Source organism: Pseudorca crassidens, chromosome 16, assembly GCF_039906515.1.
Source record: "Pseudorca crassidens isolate mPseCra1 chromosome 16, mPseCra1.hap1, whole genome shotgun sequence".
NCBI lineage: Eukaryota > Metazoa > Chordata > Mammalia > Artiodactyla > Delphinidae > Pseudorca > Pseudorca crassidens.
Genome location: NC_090311.1, coordinates 47,673,087 through 47,695,251, shown reverse-complemented (window position 1 = coordinate 47,695,251; position 22,165 = coordinate 47,673,087). Strand labels below are relative to the sequence as shown.

General features: G+C 51.8%; 1 protein-coding gene across 1 annotated transcript; it reads right to left on the bottom strand.

The window, feature by feature from the left end:
• Positions 1 to 2: 2 nt before the first annotated feature.
• LOC137208472 (protein let-653-like) lies at positions 3 to 16,455 on the bottom strand. The gene is made up of 10 exons (XM_067708893.1): positions 16,253 to 16,455; positions 16,114 to 16,147; positions 15,130 to 15,209; positions 14,568 to 15,052; positions 14,412 to 14,472; positions 5,058 to 5,153; positions 2,225 to 2,294; positions 1,572 to 1,650; positions 126 to 360; positions 3 to 25 (listed from the first exon to the last, which is right to left on the bottom strand). The coding sequence occupies exons 4-10, from the start codon at positions 14,613 to 14,615 to the stop codon at positions 3 to 5; spliced, it is 612 nt and encodes a 203-aa protein (XP_067564994.1). The 5' UTR covers positions 14,616 to 15,052; positions 15,130 to 15,209; positions 16,114 to 16,147; positions 16,253 to 16,455.
• Between the last annotated feature and the right edge of the window lie 5,710 nt (positions 16,456 to 22,165).

The window sequence follows — 22,165 nt, the reverse complement described above, 5'->3', positions numbered from 1 at the left end:
TGTCATTGTTGTCGTCCTCCTGGTACTGACAGTGGTAGGCACTGTGGTCTTCGTTGTCGTCCTCCTGGTACTGACAGTGGTAGGCACTGTGGTCTTCGTTGTCATCGTTGTCGTCCTCCTGGTACTGACAGTGGTAGGCACTGTGGTCTTCGTTGTCATCGTTGTCGTCCTCCTGGTACTGACAGTGGTAGGCACTGTGGTCTTCGTTGTCATCGTTGTCGTCCTCCTGGTCCTGACAGTGGTAGGCACTGTGGTCTTCGTTGTCATCCTCCTTGTTGTCGTCCTCCTTGTCCTGACAGTGGTAGGCACTGTGGTCACTCTGGTTGTAGTTGGGACAGCTGGGGGCTCCACAGTCTCCTGCTGTACAGGGCACACATGCCAATGTCCTGGGGTTGGCCTGGGTGATCTCTTCCCGTGAACCCAATATCCACTTCCCACACCAGACCTCACAGGTCCCCTTCTCCTCAGGTTGCCTCATCCAGAGGGATCACAGTGGGGAGAGGAGATCATGGCTGGTACCCAGAGAGCCACTGTGGAGCCCTGGGCCACAGACCCCAGCACTGGCCCTGTTCCGAGACCCTCCCCGGGGCCCTGTCAAGGAAGCCCAGTCCTCCAAGGAGTGACAGCCCAGCCCTCACTGCCTGCCTTGGCTGAGAGCACAGGGGCTTTGTAAGGACCACAAAATGCTACGACCACAGATTGGTGAGGGAGGGGCTTTGTGGCCCCAGAGAGGTGTGGGTGCAAGAGCAGAGGCAGGACACCCTGCTCACCTCCCCGTAGCCTCCCTCCCCTACTTCCCCGCTCTGCAACCTCGGGCCAAGCTACTCCCTCTCTCGGAGCCTCCGTCTGCACATGTGGAGTGAGGAAGTGAGCGGGCACTTGAGAGCGTTAGAGAGCGGCTGTAGAAAGCCCACGCACAGGCCAGGTCCACGTGGGGGATTAAGGAACGGGCTCTGTTCTCCTGTTGTTGTGCATAATAAGGGCATGTGTGCTGCATCTGTGGACCCGCGCTGCCCAGCCCTTCCCTACATCAAGCCTGTGCTTGAGAGAAGCAGGGGGGGAAGAGGGCAGAGAGAACCTGTGCCCAGGAAACAGGGAGGCTGAAAGGAGAGGCCGAGTGGGGCTGAGGGTGACCCTGTGCTGGGCCCAGAGCCACGGGCGGCTCCCGAGTTCTCAATGTGCCTGTGGACGGGGGCCGTCCAGTGGCGGGACTGGCTCTAACCTGTGCAGGGGGACTCTCCCCTCTGTTGCTGGGAAGCTGGCAGGGCCGGTGGGAAGGGCGGGGCTCAGCTCAGGGAGAGGAAGCTGCGAACAAAGTGCTGCTCCCAGGGGCCCTCTTTTCCCAGCATTTCACAAACCAGAGTAGGGGGACAGCTCCACAGTAAAGGACTAAGGGCACCGAGCTGGCTGTGAAATGCTACCATAGGTGCGTACCTGCAAAGGCTACTTCTTTACTTGCTGGCCTTTCCCTGGTGATGTTATTCCCCTCTCTTGCATCCCTGGTTGTCTCTCCCTCCCAAGCAGGGTCTCTGGCTAGCCCGAAGGGATGCTGCAGCCCAACATTCACTCACACAGTCCTTGCTGGTGATATTCAATCTTCTCTCACTCCAGGTATTGCCCAGGTCCAGAGAGTAATCAACAACGACCATCCTAAAGCACAGAAAGGGCAGATGGTGACCCAAGAGACAGGATAGACACAGTTCCTGCACTTGGCTCAATCTGTAGCCCTAGCTCTCCTCACGGTAATGGCTTTGCACTTCAGGCATTTGGGGCTCCTCAAATGCAGGCAGCAGGAGTAAGGGGAGCCCATCCCCAGGCACCATGAGATTGACCTCTGCAATGAGGGCTGACCAGGCAGTGAGGAGCCCTGCGTGGGGTCAGATGCCCTCAAGACCAGGAGCGAAGTGACCAGGGATGGCTGTATGGTGGCACCATCTCGACTCCTCTGTATGTACACGGTATGTTGGCTTCACTCGGAAAAGCTGCCTGGAGCAAAGATACCAGCCCTGGGGCACACCATCTCCCACATCCTGCCCTCCTCAGCGGAGCCTGGGCCACCACAGACCCCTGAGCTCCTCGGGGGATTGTCAACCAGGGCAGGTACGGAGGATGCCCTGAGCCCTCCCAGAGACAGACATGTGTTGCCCCAGTAAAGGGGGCAGTCCGCATTCTGTACTCATGGTAGCGACACCTGCCCAAATGGCCCCCTAACCTAAACACTTACTGTCCAGCCTTAAGAAAAATATGTCCTGGGCAAATTATTTTTTCTCCAGTCACTGAGTCAGGTGGTTTAGCTGAAAGACAATCACATGACAAGAATGTCAGTGGACTTGTCCACCCATCCGCCCCTCCCCTTCTGCCTGCCCTTGGAAGCAGAGCTACCACTTTGGCAGAAGCAGCTTCTCTCCTCTGCCTTCTTCTGACACCTACTGTGCACCAGGCACTGTCAGGGCTCTGGCGTCTAGTGGGAACAAGGCAGGCAGAGGCCCTGCTCTCAAGGACCTGACATTTATGGGACTGGAGAGGGAGACAGACAATAAAGTAACAAGCAATGAACAAAATAAGCGCCGGAGTGAAACCAGATGAGGGGAAAGGCAGGGAAAGGTCTGGGGAAGAGGGTCCGGGCTGTAGGCACCTGTTCAGAGGCCTGAGGCATAACTAGCTGAGCTTGTTGTGGGAAAGAGGTGAGTGAGGAGAGGGGGCGGGGCCTCGTGGGCCCTGAGAAGGGGTTTGGGCTTTATTCTAAGTTCAGTAAGCTTGTCGCATGGCTGGCCAGTTTCGGGTAAGTTTGGACACAGAGGTAGCAGGGCCTGCAGGTGGACTGGATGTGGGATGAGAGCAAAGAGGAGTCAGGGACGACGTGCTGGTTAGTGAGCAGAGCACCTGGGTGGGTGGTGGTGACATTTATGGACACAGGGAAGCCTGAGGGGAACAGGGCTTCTGTGTTCGTGCTTGTTCTGTAACTTTATGGGAGCTGGGAGGTGGCATTCTGGAGGCTAGGACAGTCTGTAACTAGTAGCTGTGGAACCTTCTCTCTCCTGAGCCCTAAATCTTCTCACACCCCGACAGTGGCCACAGGTCAGACCTGTTCCGCACAGATGGTCCCCTTCCACTTGACCAGCTTTCGGCCATAACTGAGTTGTCAGATTAGCTAAGAACTTCTGAACTGTGCTCCCCTCATTGGTGCTGATATTTAAAGTAATCACCAACTTTATTTCAGGGGAAGGATTTGTGTCTGAGGGGTAGGGTGATTGGGATTAGTGTGAAAAAATCACAAGGAAGTGTGGTGTAATCTCCATAGTGTTCACAGAGCAGGGAGAGTGAGGTGATGCAGGCACCTCGTGTACTGAGGGCCAAGGAAGGCATGGTTGGCTGCACAGGAGCTTTGAAACCAACATTAACTGATTAAACCAAATATTTCCGTTGCTATTTTAAAGATTTCTTAATATATGACAACATTATGCACTAAAATAGGTAATATAAAACATACAGAAATACTGGTTTTAAAATTACTCCTTGTTACGCTTTTCTATATATACGAAAATGTTTTCCCAGATGTTTTAATCAGAGGAAAATACAGTTAGAGACAACCACATCAATCCTCATCAGTGCATCGGGGCTCATGGCAATAAACAGTCCTGATCCTCCACTTCTGGTCAGCCTCTGACCACGTGCAGCACGGCGGTCAGCAGAGGAGCTCAGGACATGTGAAACCCTAATGCTGGTCCACCTCAGAGAGAAACACAGGTGACAGCAAGGGTGAGAAAACAGTACAGCCACTGAACCCAGAGGAGGTATCTGAATACACTTCTTGGAGGATAGGCTGTTCCCAGTCTTTTTCAAGGACTGTCATCAGCAAGGTCAAAGTCCTATATTATGCAATCAGGTCACCTGTGTCTACTTTCTAGCTCTTGCTGCATCAGCTGCATACAAAGCAATAACACTAGGTCTTTTGAGAATTAACTGGGGTAGTGCATGTAAGACACAGTACACTACCAGATGTAATAAACATTAGCTCTCCATATAAATGTGTTACTCAGTCCTAATCACTTCTGAAGTATAAACCAAGAGATATCTAGCTCCCTGAGGCCATCTACACACTATGTGGTGAGAGAGTGTGGCAATGGCAGAGCCCTGCGCATTCTATGCACCCGTGGAAGAAGGAGAGATGGCCCAGAAGTGTGATGGGGCGAGGGCTCGCTCTGGGTTTACCAGATGGCCCTGGAATGAGAAGTCATTGAAATTAATATCATCATATTAAATCAATGTATCATGGGGCTACCTGAGAGAGTTGAGGAAGAAGAGAAAGTCCCACTGTCCAGGCGCTCTGTGGGGGAGATCAGGCCCACCTCAGTGCTGAGGGCACATCTGCTGCCCCAACTGTGTGCTTCCTCAGGCCTCTCACCTTCCTGGAGGGACACCTGGTGCCTGAGTATTTCCAAACAGTAGCTTTACATATGTGATAGGGCTTAGTTAGTGCACCTACCATACTGGCCCCATTTCACAGTACAGATAATAGAGGCTGGGAGCAGAACACTCATTAGGTCAAGATCACACATGTAATGTGGGCCAGAGCAAGGATTCCGGGGCCCAGGCCTGGCAGTTGGCATCCTCTCTCAATCCCAGGTGACCACACGGTCCTGGGAGAGCTCAGTGCACCTGGCCCAGACTCAGGGCCCTGGGGCCGCCTCCACTTCCCACCAGCAGACTCGTGAGATTCAAGTCCTTGTCTCTCAAGGGAAGTGAGGGCCGAGGAAAGTGTGGGGGGAGTGTAGCAGTGAGGATAGACCCAGCACCCCCAACCCAGCCTTGAAAGGTGTACGCCCTGACCCAAGAAGCTCTTGATGTGCTGGGGATTGATCACTTCCTGGCCTGAGATGAAGGGAGCAGTGGCCAGGCTTCCAAGCCAGGTCCCTCCTTCCATTGTCCATGCTGCCTCTATCCTCACAGTGTCCACAGTGAGTGGCCAGCAAGGGCTTTGAAGTCTTGGTTGGCTCTAAGGAATGCAGAGCAATGTGGGAAGTGTGTTACTTGGAGGCACCAAGGTGGGTACTTACTGAAGACTTCGGTTTTGCCCAACTTATATCTGCAAGTGTAGTCTTTCATTCTGTCTGGATTTAGGCCATGTGCATAAAACCCAAGTTGGTAGGATTCTGTAAGGGCAACATCCAAAGGTTTGTGTTAGGAGTGGCTGAGTGCTGACTTCCCTCTGATCTCACAATTATTGCAGGCTACCCCATAACTGAATTCCCAGGGGACTCCTCTGAGGAAGCAGTTGTGTTAGAACCAACATCTGTTTTCTCCCTGGGCTCACCTGTTGTCACTGATGGTCCACTCTGAGGCAGCGGGGCTGGGCTTTGAGCAATCGGGGCCTCTCACCACCGCCTCTGACCCATTAAGATCATTAAAGGCACCCAATGTCGTCCCCTCCACAGAGGTGAACCCAGCCATGGGTTTCCAACCCAAGGTCTTCCCTGAGAGGCACAGGCAGTGCTCTCCACCAGGCCCTCCATTACATAAATGACAGAGGAACCACGATAACACAAGCTGAAGACAGTCCTGACTCTTGTCTGAGCTGAGCACACAAGCCTGGGTGTCTGTGGGGCTTTCTGACACTTGGTAGTCTGCTCCTCCTCCCTGTGTTTCTCTCTGCCTATGGCAGGCTGGAGACCCCAGGAGCAAGGCCAGGACCTGGGTGAGGCAAGAAGGAGGCAAGGACCCTGCACAGGAGAATCCTCTATGGAAGTTGAAAACCTGTCTTAGCTGTGGTTCTGAAGTCTGCAATGAGTGCTTTTCTCCTCCCTCTTCCTGCCCCTTCATGTGCCTCACACAACCCCCCAGGGATTCAGCAAGCACCTCCTTCTGTCAGGGTGGGAGACATTGATTTGCTAAGATACAGTTTTGGGGCCATAGCCTCTCTCGAGGCTGCTGGGGATTTCTGGCCCCTGAAGCAAATACTGGGGGATCCAGAGAGGGCAGTTATTGGGCCTGCCCTCTGGGGAGCTGTCCAGGATAACATGCAAGTCATCCTGTTGCAAGTCCAAGGTCATTAGCCTCCACCTCTGCCTCCTGGCCCAGGCTGCTAATTCCAATCCCAGATGCTTGATTTGCCCAAAGTCAATTAACTCGAAAAATATTCCTCAAAAATGCCAGCACAGCCTTGGACCTGGCAGTCTGATTCCTCCTGCTTCAGGTCTTCCTGCAGGTCCCATCAGATCAAGGCAAAGTTTGCAATTTCTCTGCTTGCAGAAAATAGATTCTCAGCCTGTGGGCTGAAGCTGGCTGGATGACATATTTTGTTAACTTTTCAAGTGTCTTCAAACAATTGGACCCCATGTTTAAAAGTCTGCGTACTTTCTCGACACAAAATAGCCAAAAATTTCTTGGGAGAGTACAGAGCTGGAGGTATTATGCTTCTTATTTTCAGACTATAGTCAAAGCTACAGTAACCAAAACAGTATGGTACTATACAGAAACAGACACACAGATACAGACAGCCCCAAAGTAAACCCATGTACATATGATCAATTGAACTATGACACAAAAGGCAAGAATATACAATGGGGAAAAGACAATCTCTTCAATAACTGATGCAGGCAAAACTGGAGAGCTACATGTAAAAGATGAAATTAGAACATTTTCTCACACCATGTACAAAAATACACTCATTTTGGATTAAAGAACTAAATATATGTCTGGAAGCCATAATACTCCTAGAAAGGAAAGGAGGCAGAACACTCTTTGTCATAAATTGTAGCCATATTTTTTTGATTTGTCTCCTAAAGAAAGGGAAACAAAACCAAAAATAAACAAATGGGATCTTATTAAACTTAAAAGCTTTTGCACAGCAAAAGAAGTCATCAACAAAATGAAAAGACCACGTAATGAATGGGAGAAAATACTTGTAAGTGATATGGCAGATAAGGGGTTAATATCCAAAATATATAAACAGGGAGTACACCTCAATATCAAAAAAATGTAGAACCTGATTACAGAATGGGCGGAAGACCTATATAAACATTTTTTATACCAAGAAGACATACTGATGGACAACAGGTACATGAAAAGGTGGTCAACATTACTAATCATCAGAAAAATGCAAATCAAAACCCCAATGAGATATCACTTCTTACCTGTCAGAATGGCTATAATCAAAAAGACCACAAATAACAAATGTTGGCCAGAATGTGGAGAAAAGGGAACCCTTGCACACTGTTGGTGGGAATGTAGGTTGGTATAACCACCATGGAAGTTCCTTAAAAAACTAAAAATAGAGTTATCATATGATCCAGCAATCCCACTCCCGGGCATATATCCAGAGAAAACTCTAATTCAAAAAGATATACATGCGGGACTTCCCTGGTGGTCCAGTGGCTAAGAATCCGCCTTCCAATGCAGGGGACGCAGGTTTGATCCTTGGTCGGGGAACTAAGATCCTACATGCCATGGGGCAACTAAGCCCACGTGCTCTAGAGCCTGCGTGCCACAACTCGAGAGCCTGTGTGCCACAACTGCTGAGCCTGTGCATTCTAGAGCCCACGTCCCACAACTAGAGAGAAGCCCACACGCTGCAACTAAGACCCGATCCAGCCAAATAAATAAATAGATATTAAAAAAAAAGATACATGCAACCCAATGTTCATAGCAGCACTATTTACAATAGCTAAGACATGGAAGCAACCCAAATGTCCATTGACAGATGAATGGATAAAGAAGATGCGATATATGTATATATGTGTGGAATATTACACAGTATGGAATATTACTCAACCATAAAAAATGAAATCTTGCCATTTGTAACAACATGGATGGAGTTGGAAGGTACTATGCTTAGTGAAATACGTCAGACAGGGAAAGATAAATACTGTGTGTTATCACTTATATGTGGAATCTAAAAAAATTAAAACAAAAATGAATATAACAAAACCAGAAACAGACTCACAGATAAAGAGAACAAACTAGTGGTTACCAATGGGGAAAGGGAAGGAGAGAGTGACCAGATAGGGGTAGGGGATTAAGAAGTACAAACTACTATGTGTAAAATGAATGATCTACAAGATATATTGTACCTCACAGGGAATATAGCCAATATTTTATAATAAATTTAAATGGAGTATGAGCCATAAAATTTTTGAATCCATATGTTATACACCTGAAACTAATATAATACTGTAAATCACTATACCTCAATATAAAAAATAATTTTTAAAATTTTCAAAAAAAGTAATAGTCTGCTAGTAATCTGGATAATAATCCAGATTACTAGCTTCTTTGGAAAAGTGGGAACATCGGCATCAGTGGACTTGTATTTCTGCAGGGCGACCACTGACTGGGCTAGAGGCCACTGCCCTTCTCGGATCGGACAGCTCCATAATGGCCCAGCAACCAACCTCCCTCCAGGACCCCGCTCACTGCAACCAACCATCCTTGGCTTGGCCTGGCCCACGCCTCTTACTCGTGGTATTTGCCTGGCCTCCAAGGGCACCTGATGGCAGTGACCCTGCCCTTGGAAGAGCCTAAGTACATGGGAGAATGGGGAGAGCACTGAGGTTTGGAAAAAGAGCAAGGAAGGTGAGCTGATTACCTCGTGCTAAGAAATCAGACGTGTGGCCCACTCAGGGCAGCCTTGATTTCCCTGAGTGACACACCCCATGCCATGACCGGTGGCCAACAGCACAATGCTGCTTCTGAACCCAAATCTGCCAGGCTGCACCCTCACTGCTCACACTTCGTAAAGGCCCTGCTCACCATGACACGGGAATCCGTATTTGTCCCGGAAAAAGCAGTTGGGACTGTGTCCTGCATGCGCACCTTTGTCAGCACAACTTGGTCCACCCTGAGCAGGGCTGCTGCCCCTTAGTCTCACTTTAGGATTATTTTTGCAATTTACATTTTAGGAGTTACAATTTACACTTTAGAATTCTTTTTTGCAAAGAAGCATAACTCTGAACTAATAAACCATATTGTAAGTAGATACAGTCAGAGAAGGGAAACCTCAGCTGCCTGAATATGGAGAGGTCAGGCTCTAGATGAGGCAAAAAGAGCCAGTATACCCTTCCTGCCACAAACAAAAGCCAAGAGGAACCAGAAATGGGCAAGTCTGTGCCAGGCCAAGTCATGTACCCCGTGTTCATCCAAAATGACATCCCCGACAAGCAGTCATCTACTGTGCACCAGTCAATCTTTACACTTCCTCCCTTAAATCTCCCGAACCCATGAGCTAGGCATGATCTACTATTCCAGTTTTACAGAGAGGGAAACTGGAGCTAAGATAGGGCAGGAGGTACCCCGCAACCCCTGGCAGGTTCAGGGCCAGGATCTGATCTTGAGAACCCAATCCAGCACCCACGTACACCTCCTCCACTCCTGTCTTAATTCCAAACATCTATCACCCTGCTCTCCGGGGACATGTCCTGATACCCTGATACGTGGTTTTTCAGCTCACTGGGCTGTGAGCTGGAACCAGAAAGCCCCGATTAGGGACGTGGCCAGTCCCAGCCTTACGGTGAAGATTGGACGCAGCCTCCTCTTCCACGTAGCTGACAGGAGGGAGGGCGGCAGCTGAGGGCAGGGCCGTCTGATAGCCCAGCGCACAGCCCGTGCCGCATCCTCAGGATCAGCGCACGCTGCCCTCCGCCTGGACACCCTCCTTCCTCCTTGTGTCTCCTGCTGCCCTCAGCCCCGCTCGGGGGCTGCTTCACCTCTGCAGCAGAGCCCCCTGTGCCCCAGGCACTGCCGCTCCCTAAGGGGGGCTTCTGAACTCCGGCAAGTCTCCAAAGTAGAAGGCAGGGTGATGGTTTCAGATTTTTGAGCAGAAGAGACTTCAAAATAAAAGAATTTTCTTTGTCCAGGTAGCAGCCTCTTCTGTTTCCCAACACCACATACCCAATTCCTCCAACAGTTACAGGATGAAAATGAAGTTGCAGGGGGCTTCCCTGGTGGCGCAGTGGTTGAGAGTCCGCCTGCCGATGCAGGGGACACGGGTTCGTGCCCCGGTCCGGGAGGATCCCGCATGCCGCGGAGCGGCTGGGCCCGTGAGCCATGGCCGCTGAGCCTGTGCGTCTGGAGCCTGTGCTCCGCAACGGGAGAGGCCACAACAGTGAGAGGCCCGTGTACCGCAAAAAAAAAAAAAAAAAATGAAGTTGCAGGAAGGACTAAAATCAGCTTGCAGGGCTGTATTTCCCATATACAGTGCTGCTGCCCATCAGAGACAGAAGGACCAACAGCCCGTGGGATACTGATCCTTTCTGGAACAGAGACCTTTCTCTCTGGAAGAAAAGTTATACACCAGGTCATCCAGGGCCTCTAGAAAGAGTTACTGGGAAGGCAGGCATCTCCCTGAGAAACCCAGATGGAAATGAGCATGAAGAAGGCATCCGATCTGCCTGAGACTGACACAGGTACACAGGTGGACGCGACCTGCCCTGGGGAGGGCGGGTCTGCGAGCACCTGATGTTGCTTGGGACAGTCACTTTGAGAGAAACTGGACACTGGCCAACTGTGACCAGGGTGTCCTTTTAAGGCAGCAATTCTACTTCTGATCTTGATCCCCGGGATATTCTGACCCAAGAGGAGTAAGCATCAGGATGGTCCTACAGTATGACTTCTAGTATCAACTTATTAGGAACAACCTGACTATTGATCAAGGGAGGCCCATGAAATAAATTGTTCCATCCATGCAATGGGATACTATGTAGACGGCTGGAAAGTACTATGTACTGCATGATCCCATTAATGTAAAAATATCCTTGTAAAGTATACTTAGGTAGGTCTTTACATATAAAAGCTGAACTCCTTATGGTTGTTATCTCTGGAGAGAGTAGGATGGGACAAGGGGGGACCTTATCACGGTGGGGGACAGCCTGGACCCAGGCTGGTTACAGCAGTGTCCCCATCTGCGCAGTGTGTCCTGCCTTCATCCCGCAGGTCCTCCTGCCCCGCACAGCCTGCCCACCCCCACCCCCTCCACCCCCCACCCCCCTAGAAGGTCTCTGGCCATGACGCAGAGCTGGATGCTGGACCTCAGAGGGAAGCCCTGCTCTGCACTGTGTCCTCCTATGGCCACACTGCTGGGCCCCACCTGCTGGGCTTCCTGCAGACACTCACTCTGGCCCAGTCATATACAGGAAAAGGAGTGACCAGGTGCCGCCTCCAGCCTGCCTCTGGGGTCCAAGCCCCGGGCCAACCCAGCAACACACAGGAGGGATGAATCCCCAAACCACAGTGCCGAGTGCCCCAGGCCAGGCCCTGCGCTCATCCCCTGTGAGTCCCTGAGGAGAGGTTCTAAAGCAGCAAACTAGCTTGTGGAGGAAGAAATCAGGGAGTAGCTGCCTCCAGGGGGTGGGGCAGGGATTGCCTGGGAAGGGAGCTGAGGGGACTTTCTGGGGGCAAATGTAGTGTCTGAGTCTTCATAGGGCTGGGGATTACACAGGTGTGTGCATTTGTCAGAAGTCATCAAATGAAACACTTGTTTGCTGCATTTCAAAAAGAGAAATCTTAACAAAAATTGTTACCAGGTAAAGATATGCACAATGAAGGGTTTGGAGGTGAGGTAGCCCCGTGATAAATGATAAGAGAAATGTTGTCAGATATAAATTGTAAATCCAGGTAGTGGAGAGAGGGGTGTCCATTGTACAATTGTTTCCACTTTGCTGTAGTTTTGAAAATTTCCATAATAAAATGTAGGAAGAAAAATATGAGGTGAATGATAAAAATTTAAAAATAAAACGATGGACACAGTGAGGCAGAAGTCATGGGTCCTACTGGTGACAAGTGACTAATGACAGGAACAGAGCAAAGGCTGTGGGAAGCCAGGGGGCAAGCTGACCAGGAAAGACTTCGGGCTTGAGGCGCTCTGAGAGTGAGGCTGCGTGGGCTGGACCCTGTAAAGCTAAGGAAGGTTTTGCAGGGAGCCCAGTCCCCCCAGCCCCCAGCCTCTGCAGCAGATGGGCTTAGAGCAGAGGTTGGACCTTGGAGGGTCTGGTTGTCTGGCTCAGGGGCCTCAGCTTCCATGGTCAGGCTGGGGTAGGGAAGTGGTCTTCTCTGTCCCTCGGGTCCTGTGCAGAGAATGGGCTGGAGCACAGGTCTGGAGGCAGGAAGGCCAGCAGAGGCCTCTGTCTAGTCCTGGAGGGAGGCCGAGAGGCTGAAGAGGCCACGTGCCTCACGCTCCCCACTCCCGGCTTCCCCACACCCGGCCCACTGACTTATTCAGAACAACAGCCTGATGAACAGCTTCTTCTACTTTATTTGGGGCCCAGGTTCCTGCCTTGAGCTTTCCCTCCAAGTGACAGTCATGCTGTGTGGCAGCTTTTGACAAGATGACAGCAGCTGTAAAGGTCAGAGCAGCAGTGCTGGGCCACGCCTGCAGAGGGTGTGCGGTGGGCACCTGTCACCTCAGCTGGGCCACCACAGGGCGTGAATGACAATGGGCATCTTCCCCTGTGGTTTGACAGGCCTGTGTATGTCCCAGGGACACAATCAGAGAATTGAAGCTGTCAGGGTGCTGCACGGCTCAGACGTGACACCAGAGAAGCAGTGACCCATGTCCCCACTCGGCACTGCAGGTCACAGTGTGGGATTCAGGAGGAGTCACACAGCTGCCACCCACAGCGGGCTCAGCTGGACACGCTTTCATCCTGGGCTCAGCTCGGGGGTGGGGGCAGCACCAGGGGTCAGTGATGGGAGTGTTAGTGGCAGCTCCTGTTGGTGAGGGCCCCCGGCTTCTAGATCCTGTGCCAGTCCCTGTGAGCTCCACTGCATCTACGTCTCACTGCAGACCTGATAGTGGGTGTTGCTGTTTCTACTTCTTGGCGACAAAAGTGGAGCTCACAGGTACTCAGCATTTTGCACCGGTTTCGTGCCCATGGGCAGCAGAGCTCGGATATAAACACTGCTCTGTGTGACCCCATGGCCTGTTGCACTGTAACCTTGCAGTTCGCACCGCGGCCAGGCCCAGCTTCCTGGGTCTGCGTCCAGCTGCATCCAGCTGTGTGCTGTTACCAGTGGGAGCGTGTGCTTATCCACCCACCTCAGCTCCACAAATCCCAGTGATGTGGACTCACGAGCCAGCACACACAGAGCTCACTGAGAGAGAGGGCTTCTATCAGAAAAGCAACTGCACAGGATCCTCCCCACACTGATGCAGGGACCCTTCCGGGGGGAGAGAGGGCATCCTTGTCACGTTCCAGATCTCAGGGAGAGGCCGACCCCGTTGAACCACTGGGTGTAGCATTGGCTGTGAGAATTTGTGCAGATGCCTTTGTCAGGCTGTGTTCCTCTTATGATGCTGAACTTGAACTTTGTCCCGTTCTTTCTTTCATCTGTTGAAATAATCATGTTTTCCTTCTCCATTTTGCTAATGTGCTAAATTACACTGATATTTTATTTTTTAATTTTAATTATTTATTTTAAATATTTATTTATTTATTTACTTATTTTGGCTGCACCGGGTCTTAGTTGCAGCACGCGAGATCTTCTCTGTGGCACGTGGACTCCTTAGTTGTGGCATGCATGTGTGATCTAGTTCCCCGACCAGGGATCAAACCCGGGCCCTTGTGTTGGGAGTGCAGAGTCTTACCCACCGGCCCACCAGGGAAGTCCCTACACTGATATTTTAAATACTGAATCAGACTTGCATTTCTGAGGTGATCCTTAATTAGTGTTGAGGTGTTGTTCTTTTCATATATTGTTGGATTTCATTTGCTAGTGCTCTGTTCAGGGTTTAGAAGCATCCTTTCTTATTTCTTTTTTTTCTTAACAGGATGAGGCACTCTGTGCTTTATTTTTCTTATGTCTAAATAAAGCTTTTGGTTTTGAGGGGTTTTTTTGTTTTGTTTTGTTTTTTTGTGGTATGCGGGCCTCTCACTGCTGTGGCCTCTCCCGTTGCAGAGCACAGGCTCCAGATGCGCAGGCTCAGCGGCCATGGCTCACGGGCCCAGCCGCTCCGCAGCATGTGGGATCTTCCCAGACCGGGACACGAACCCGTGTCCCCTGCATCGGCAGGCGGACTCTCAACCACTGCGCCACCAGGGAAGCCCTGGTTTTGAGTTTTAAAAACGCGATTATACTCAACTTCCTGGGGTAATTATTTCCTAACATATGTATGTCAAGTCATTTTGTGGTATACCTTCAATTTACACAGAGCTGTATGTCAAGTATATCTCAATAAAACTGGAAGAAAATGTAATTACACACAATATCCACACCACAGTCTGTGGCAGACATGCCTCATACAAACACACACTTACATACTTAACGCACGATAACATATCCACACACGCACACACACCCACACACACAACTTCACACACCAAACACACACACACACCACCCTCAAACGGACACACTCTGGCACATTCACTCCACACATGCACAAACGCCATTCAGTCTAGAACAGTGATTCCAGCACGTACCTCTTACACAGGCATAGAATGTTTTCCCACCCATAACTTCCTTACAGGAACTTCCCACGAGCTGGAACAGACAGATGGGTGGCAGGGTCAGGGCGAGACAGGCGTGACCATGGTGAGAAGCCCCCCTCCCCCTTCTCACATTTAGCCCACACTCACCGATACAATAAAGCCTTCCTCATCACTGGATTTGGGCACATCATACATGTGGGTCTTTCCTTCTACAATCTGAATCAGCTACAAGGAAGAGGAGATGGTTGGCACACAGCCAGGGGTTGAGGACACAGCAGATCCCATCCGAGAAGACAGGCTCTTGCCTCTTTCCATGTTGGACTCCAATGGCCACACCCTGGCATCGGCCAGCAGCCCACCCTTGGCAAGTAGAAAGCTCCTCTGTCCACATCGATGGTGTGTAGCTTCATACAATACTGGCTGTTCATCTGCTGTGACTACCTGTTGTCCAGACACTTGGGACGGGTAGAGGACCATCCTCTGGGGAACCCTGGGACAGCTGCCTTTGAAAGCGTTCTCCAACTGGGCTCAAGAGTGGCACCTGGTTACCTGTTCTGAATTACCTGGTCTCTCTGATAGTCTTTTACACCCAGGCAGTAAACCTTGGTCTTCATATTCCGAAGCCTGCTGACCTAACAGAAGAAAGATATTTAGTATAAAATACACAAATACATGAGGCACAAAGCTGTTAATGATGGACTAGACTCACTTCATTCTTAGCATTCCGTAATGTCGATGGCAGCAGTGGTCCAGCGGTCAGAGCATAGACTAGGCTGGTAGCTTTCTTGTCTGCAGAAGAAGCAGGGAGTGGCCTGGTCAGCAAGGCACCTGGAGTGACCTGCCTCAGGCTGTCAGGCCCGCAGCTGCTCCCACACCTCCTCCTCCTGGGGAGAGGCCACCCTGACCCGAGTACCCACCACCCAGAGCGCCTGGAGGGAGAAGGGGCCTCAGCCCAGGATCCACTTGACAGACAAGGAGCCTGAGACCGGATCAGAGCCCTTCCTAGTGGACCTTCACTATGGGCAGGTGGCACGGCCTTTGCCCTGAAAGGCAACTGCAGCTACTCACTGGACGAGGACAAGCCTCTCAGGTGAGCGCAGGGAGAAGCAGCCAGAATGACTGTCAAGGTGCTTGGGCAGCAGCCCCCGCCCAGCTCCCCGCCTTTCCCCAGCAGCCCATGCATCTTTCCTGACAAGGGCTGCAACCCTACAGTCTCGATGCAGGTGGTCTGGGCCAAGTACAGCCATTTCCACTGGCGGAGGCACAGTCACAGGACGAGAGTCAACCGGAGGGAAGAGGCTCAAGGGAAAGGAGGCAGAGCCAGAGCTGTGGTGGACAAAGTGTGGGCAGCCAGGGGGACACCAAGGTCTCTGTTCCCTAAACTGAACCCCGTCTGCTCGCCATCCCTGTAAGTTCTCGTTTCTTTTTCATGCAGCCCAACCGTAGGTCAAGCATTTGATATCTAGTAAGAACCAGGAGTGTAATGCATGATGCCATGTGGCTCTCGGAAGCATCCCTGGGGGTGGTTTTACTCCTCACTGCGCAGAGGAGGAACCTGCAGCACAGAGAGGACAAGGGACTCGCTCCAAGGGTCAGTGCTAGGAATTGCCCGGGGGGGTCTGCACCAGCCTTCGCTGAGGCCCAGGCCTGGCTCTGTCCCACCTGAGCACAGTGACATCAGCAGGCAACTTACTATTGTAGAAAACTCTCGAAATCTGCTCATTTGCCTGCAACAAAATGAAGGAATGTTGGGGGAGGGCAGTGAGATGACCCAATAATTCTTTAAGAACTTGACAAAGCAGAATAAATTCCCTTAGCCGTAGAGTCTATACCTTTCTCAATCCTGCCTGCATGTTTCTGGGTCCTGAGGGCACTACATCCCGAAGTCTTTTAAGACCATGTTTTATCTCATTTCTGAAAACAAATCAGAAAAGAGGGTTGAGGAGCAAGGAGGGTTGATTGCTATAAAACAGCTCCAGCTGTCCTGGTGCCATTCTGCCCTGTGGAGACCTGCCTGGACCACAGAGGACACAAGTGGCCCTGTGGTGACCTCTCTGCCTGTGTTTTTGACACTGACTGGCCTTGGTCAACGCTTCTCTGTCCCGCCCGCATTCAGCGGGTGTGGAGGATGCTGCTTTGCTGGTCCCATGGGTAGGGCCTGGCTTTCACTGTGCTCATCTCTGTCTCAGGCATGCAGACCTCGGCGGACTCAGCAAGGGCCCTGCCTTGACCGTCCGTGGTGAGGCGGGAGCACCCATGGCTGCGCACCTGTGAATCCAGCACCGCCAATGTGACTGGCGGTACTGCTGGCACCTAAGGGGTCCCTGGTGAGGGCGCATCACCTTCCAACAGGCAAGGCTGAGTTTGGAAAGGTCACTCTGCTGATACCCCTGCCCTGTCCCCTCCTCCCCTGCCACAGACTCCTGAGGTGGACTTGGTCCCTCCAAGCCACTTCCCCCTCTGGATCGGTACTAAAGGAAGCAGTCAGGATGCTCCGTTAGAGTCTAGGCCTCCTGGGCTTCATGTGCTCCTGAAGAAAGAGACCATAAGCTGGAAAAGAGGCCTGAGGCCCGTCCATGTGGGAGGAAGAGCAGGGACCCCAGGCTGCCATGGGGATGGGCTGTCGGCCTCTGTTAAAGCAGATGCAGGGGATGGGACTGGGACACACCAGGGCTGGGGCTTAGGTTCAGGCTAGTGCAGTGTGATGGGCTGAGCTGTCACAGCAAGTCTAAGGAGAATGTGGTCCCTGAAGGCTGATTTCTCACTGTGGGCAGAAGAGATGCTCATGTGTGGTGAGATATGAGAGCCCCAGACCTACTGAACCCAGTTCAGGAGGAAAGGAGACCTGGGACCAATGGCCAGGGCAGGCCAAAGCCGGCCTTGCCTAGTCTAGCATAAATACAGGTCTTGGTGCTTTTTGGAAGATTTCAGTTTTGTCGTTTGCACCTCGCAATATCCTGAAACTCTCAGCCCTCCCCAGCCTCCTGCCCAGGACTCAAGTCACCAGGCAACGTTCTCACCTGAGTGGCTCTCCCTAGTGCTGCCCTCCCAGCTCTTCTCATACAGGGACACCAGGCTCCCAGCACCCTCGCTAATCCCTCCTGCTCTTAAAATACCCCTCTCATACCATAAGAGCCCCTTCCACCTCTTCCCAGTTCTCACCCACCCCCGCCATCACCCCTGGGGCTTCCTAGCCCTGTGCCGTCTGGCTTCTCCAGCACCCAGAGCAAGCCCTGCGTGGACCGCGCCATCCTCAGCCTGCTCCCCCTAGTGGCAGGGCTCAGAAAGCACCATCCCTCGTCCCAGTCCTGGCCCCACACGCTCTGCAGACCCACCAGAGTCACACCTCGTATCAGATCCCATCGGCCACTGCTGGACTTACCCTATACACCAGGACCCACCCCAGCCCTCTGCCACACCCTCCTAAACTCCTAGGGAGTTTTGGGAATGCCCAATCCCGGGCTGAGCCTTGCTCTCAGCGAGATTCTGTGGGCTCCTCCCGAGCTGGAAGCATCAGGGCCATGGTTGATTTTGAGCTGTCCTCGTAGGTACGTAACCCGCCCCCCCACCATCCCAACACACACACATAGAGGATTTCATATCTCTTCCTCTCCCCTGAGCCCCACTCCCTCTCCTGAACCCTCTGTCATGGAAGACTTCCTCTCCCACACTCTCCAGAGAGGACCAGGGATGCCCTCCATGAGCCTCACCAAACCTCTCTTGGTCTCGGTCTTGAGCCCACTGCCTTGGAGGGGGCAGTGGTCCTCCTCTCCCCCACGGGCAGCTCTTCCCCCAGAGGCCCTCGCCTCTCTCTGCCACCTGCCAGTTTCCTTCCCCATGGACTTCCTTTCTCCCACTTCAAACCCACTCTGGTCTCTCTCTTCTAAACTTGAACATGCACAAAACCACGCCTTCCCCTAGCTCACTGAACAGGAAGCACAGCCCCTTCTTCTCCAGGGAGCCAGGCATGCGGAGTGCTGTGTCCACGCTCCGGCACCAGCACTCCCTCCCCCGCAGCCTTGCTGCAGCTGCTCACCTGCTGCTCTGGCTTCTCTCCAAGTTCCCGAACACGGCTCTGTGCCACAAATCCTGGACCCACTCAATTCTAAATGTCCTCAACCTCTCTTTGGTATTTCACCCACTGAACCGGGTTCCAGTCATTTGCATCATGAGCGTCGGAACCTCCCGGCTACTCAGGAGCTCCGTAGCTTCCCACCTCCAGGGCTTTGGGCACGTCGCTGGGCCCTCCCAGCGGCCCGCCTAGGATGCTGGCGTGTGATGCTTCCCTCCTGCACCCCAGCCCACACTCATGGGCTCCCTTGTCTCAGACCCACCAAGGGACCAAGCTCCCCTCCACTGAAGCTCCAGCACTTCAGCACTGCCCACCCCCGCCTCCTGGTTCTGACTGTGCCTCCCCTCTTCCCCCACTGGCCCAGAGCAGAGAGTGACACACAGAGCAGGTGCCCAACACAGGCCAGTGTTCACAAAGGGCCCACACATCTGTTCCACCAGATCCCAGGCGTCCTTGCAGTGAGCCAGTTCTCAGGAAAGGGAAGAGCGCTGAGAGGACACAGGACAGGTGGAGGGCAGGGCTTAGAGGGGGCGGAGATGGTCTAGCAGCACGGGGTCTGCCAGGGCCAGCGCAGCCAGGGGTCAGTGGGAGCCATGGGGCCGGGGCTGGGGGTCAGAGTGGACGCTGAGGGGAGCCCAGGATGGCCCAGCCTGCTCCCAGTGGGAACTGTCAGCTCCCTGTGTCTCTCTGTTGCCCTGCCCACCAGGCCTGGGACTTACCTGTTTGAGGTGAGCTTCAGGACAATGCTGCCGTATGATGAGTAGGTGATGAGGGAAATGCGCAGTTTAGGGCTGGGGAGGAAGGATGAGCTCGTAAGCAGCCACGCACACTGGTCAGAATGAACATCAATGAGCAGCCAGGGAGGGGTGCATGTCAATTTCCCTCCTTGCACCCCAGCTCTTTTGCTTTGTTGCGCATTTCTCAAATCCTGGAAGTTTCACTCCTTTTGTGAAGGATTCGGAGGCCTATAAGATGTGTGATCTTGCTGGAAGTGAGTGCTGAGACGGCTTCATGTTCCATCCCTACACTCCCAACATCCCCAAAGTCCCTCTCTCTCTCACACACACACAGAGGCATATGCACACGCTCCCTGCACGCACAAGAAGGCAGACACTTATAAACTCCTGCATGAGGGCCTCTCCACTGGCCTCTCTTCTAATGTCAAATGCTCTGGACCTTCCCACACTTCCCTCCTCTCCTCTCTTCCCTGCCCGCCTCTTATCTCAGGGAAATTGTTCTACCTCTCAGCAGTCTTTCACATACATCCTTCCCTCTTTCCCCCACTGTCTTCTGGTCTCTGGACTCTCATCTTTTGTGAAATTGCTGCAGTAGGTTCCCCAATTCTCCTGGTTCATTCATGTTCCACCTCATTTAATCCATAATTATCAGACTTTTCTCCTGGAGCACAACCTTGATCATGTCAGACCCCTGCCCTAGAATCATCTATAGCTCCCTGTTGCTCAGAGCAGGAAATCATAAGCCCCAGGGCCTGGCATTATGAGCCCCATGGACTTGGCCCCATGCTGTCCTGTTCAGCCTCATCTCCTAGCTCTCCCTTGAAGTAACCCCACTTTCCAGCCAAACAGACCACTCACTGCACAAGAAGTCTCCTTGATGGTTCCTGTTACCCTGTCCTTCCTCATCCTTCAAGATTTAGTTCAAAATTCTACAGTCTCTAGGAAGCCATGCTTGCATTTTTTTTTCCCCTAAGAATACTTGCTTTTTCCTTAAAGTTGTAAGTAATTCCTTTGTTCTTTTCTTTTGGTCCTTGGCACCCTTTAGCCCAGTATTTAGCTATGCGTTACCGATTTGCCCGTTTCCTCATCTATGAGGTCCTCAAGGACAGACTGTGCCCCCCACGTTGCAACCTGATTCCCAGGCAGGAGCCAAGAAGGATGTCGACACCTGATAAAACCAGTGATTGGTAATTCTTTCTGCTTCAGAACACTGCCCTGGGCTCTCTGCTCCTGATCCAAGGGACTCCCATGCCCACCGATTGTAAAGAGCTGTGTACTCTGCCTGTCAGAGGAAAACACCAGCCTTACTTTGTAAACCTCTTCAACAGTTTTTCTACTAAATCGCAAATGTCATCCCAGGATCTGCTTACGCTGTCCGACCTGAAAACAAAGAAGACTTGATTAAGAGGGATGAGGCACCTCCTCCTGGTGGGCAGAGCTGCTGCCTCCCGTTTCCAGCAGACCCTTTAGCATCTCTTCCCCACCGCATGTAGCTGAAGGCTGCCACACTCCCGCAGCAAACTCAGTGGGTCACCTTGGTGGTAACTTTCACCAGTGTGAGTGGTGGGGAGGGTGACCAACCTGACTTGTGTGCTTGGGGATGAGGGACTTTGGGTGGCAAACCAGGACGGCTGATACACAAGGAATAAGGGAGGAGACAGCGGTTGGAGAAGCCTAAGCAATTCTGATATGTTGGATCTCCTGGTACCCCAGCTTTGACACCACAACAAGAGCCCTGGCCTCAGGCACGAGAGGGATGTGCTACTCAGACTACTTTACTTCACTACTTTCTTAGCAGCCTGCAAAGCTGAGCCGCTCTGGACACTGAAGCCCTTTTCTGGGAACACTCATGGGGAAGAACAGAACCAGGCCTGGGACACTGCCGTCTTGGTGTCATCATACCCCACCAGCAGGGAAAGGTGTGGGACCTTCCTATCCCTACTTTCAGTTTCTCACTGCCATTGGCTCTGACTTTAGTACCTGAATGGAGAATGAGGAGGCTGAAGGGGGTTGGAGCCGCATGCCCCCTCTGTCTAGGTGGGAAGAACTTCCATGTGCCCTACTGGCCAGGGCTCAAAGGTCCTTGCAATCCCACGCCTCTGCAGGTGTGCACTAGTGCAGGTTACGGAGGGCAAATGTGGGTCTCACTGGTTAAGTGTTTTTTTCAAGGTTCTGCAGATGGTAAGGATGAAACTGAGGCTGGTGCCCTGTTCTGGGCTCTTCCCCAGTGAATGTTGGCTCATGTTGATATGGATTGATATGGATTGATATGGATTGTAAGTCTGAGGAACCCACCAGGAGCTGCTTCCTTTCACCTCCAGTGATCACCATGCCCATAAACATCCTGAATGTCATATTTATATGTGTAATTCCCATATACCCAAAAGCATCCTTCTCCTCTCTACCATTCCTTCTGCCTCCTCTTGGCTGTATCTAGAACTGTCAAGAGATGGCGAGCACACTAAGAATATATAATTCTAACAATACTATGGTTATCATTCATGGAGTACGTATATACCAGACATGTTACATGCATGATTTCCAATTCCAAAACAGTTCTGTGATATCATTATTCCCATTTTACAGATGAGAAAGCTGAGGCTCTCACAGGTCAAGGAATTTGCCAAAATTTCCATGGACCTGAACCGAGAACTAGCTGCAAACCCCATGATTTACCCCCTGAACTTGGCAGATGTGGGAGACACTGCTGTGTGTGACAACTGTGGGTGGCAAAGCATAAGACTCTGTCAACCCAACAACAATACAGACTTTTCCTTAGGAGCTCCTATACTTAAGTGCGTGGCAACTCCTTTCCTAACTATTCATACCACATTCCACTTTCCTTCTCATTACTCCTCTCGTCTGTGTTCTCCCCCACTGAAGAGGATCTTCCAAAGGAGATATATAGGAAACAAAAGTCTTCAACCCACCCACCT

Excerpts from the sequence above, each read along its gene's own strand:
- LOC137208472 (XM_067708893.1), bottom strand. The coding sequence starts at position 14,615 with ATGTATGATGTGCCCAAATCCAGTGATGAGGAAGGCTTTATTGTATCG. Across the intron at positions 14,473-14,567 it reads AGGAAGGCTTTATTGTATCG|CTCGTGGGAAGTTCCTGTAA; the intron begins GTGAGTGTGGGC and ends TGTCTGTTCCAG. Across the intron at positions 5,154-14,411 it reads ATTCTATGCCTGTGTAAGAG|AATCCTACCAACTTGGGTTT; the intron begins GTACGTGCTGGA and ends TTGCCCTTACAG.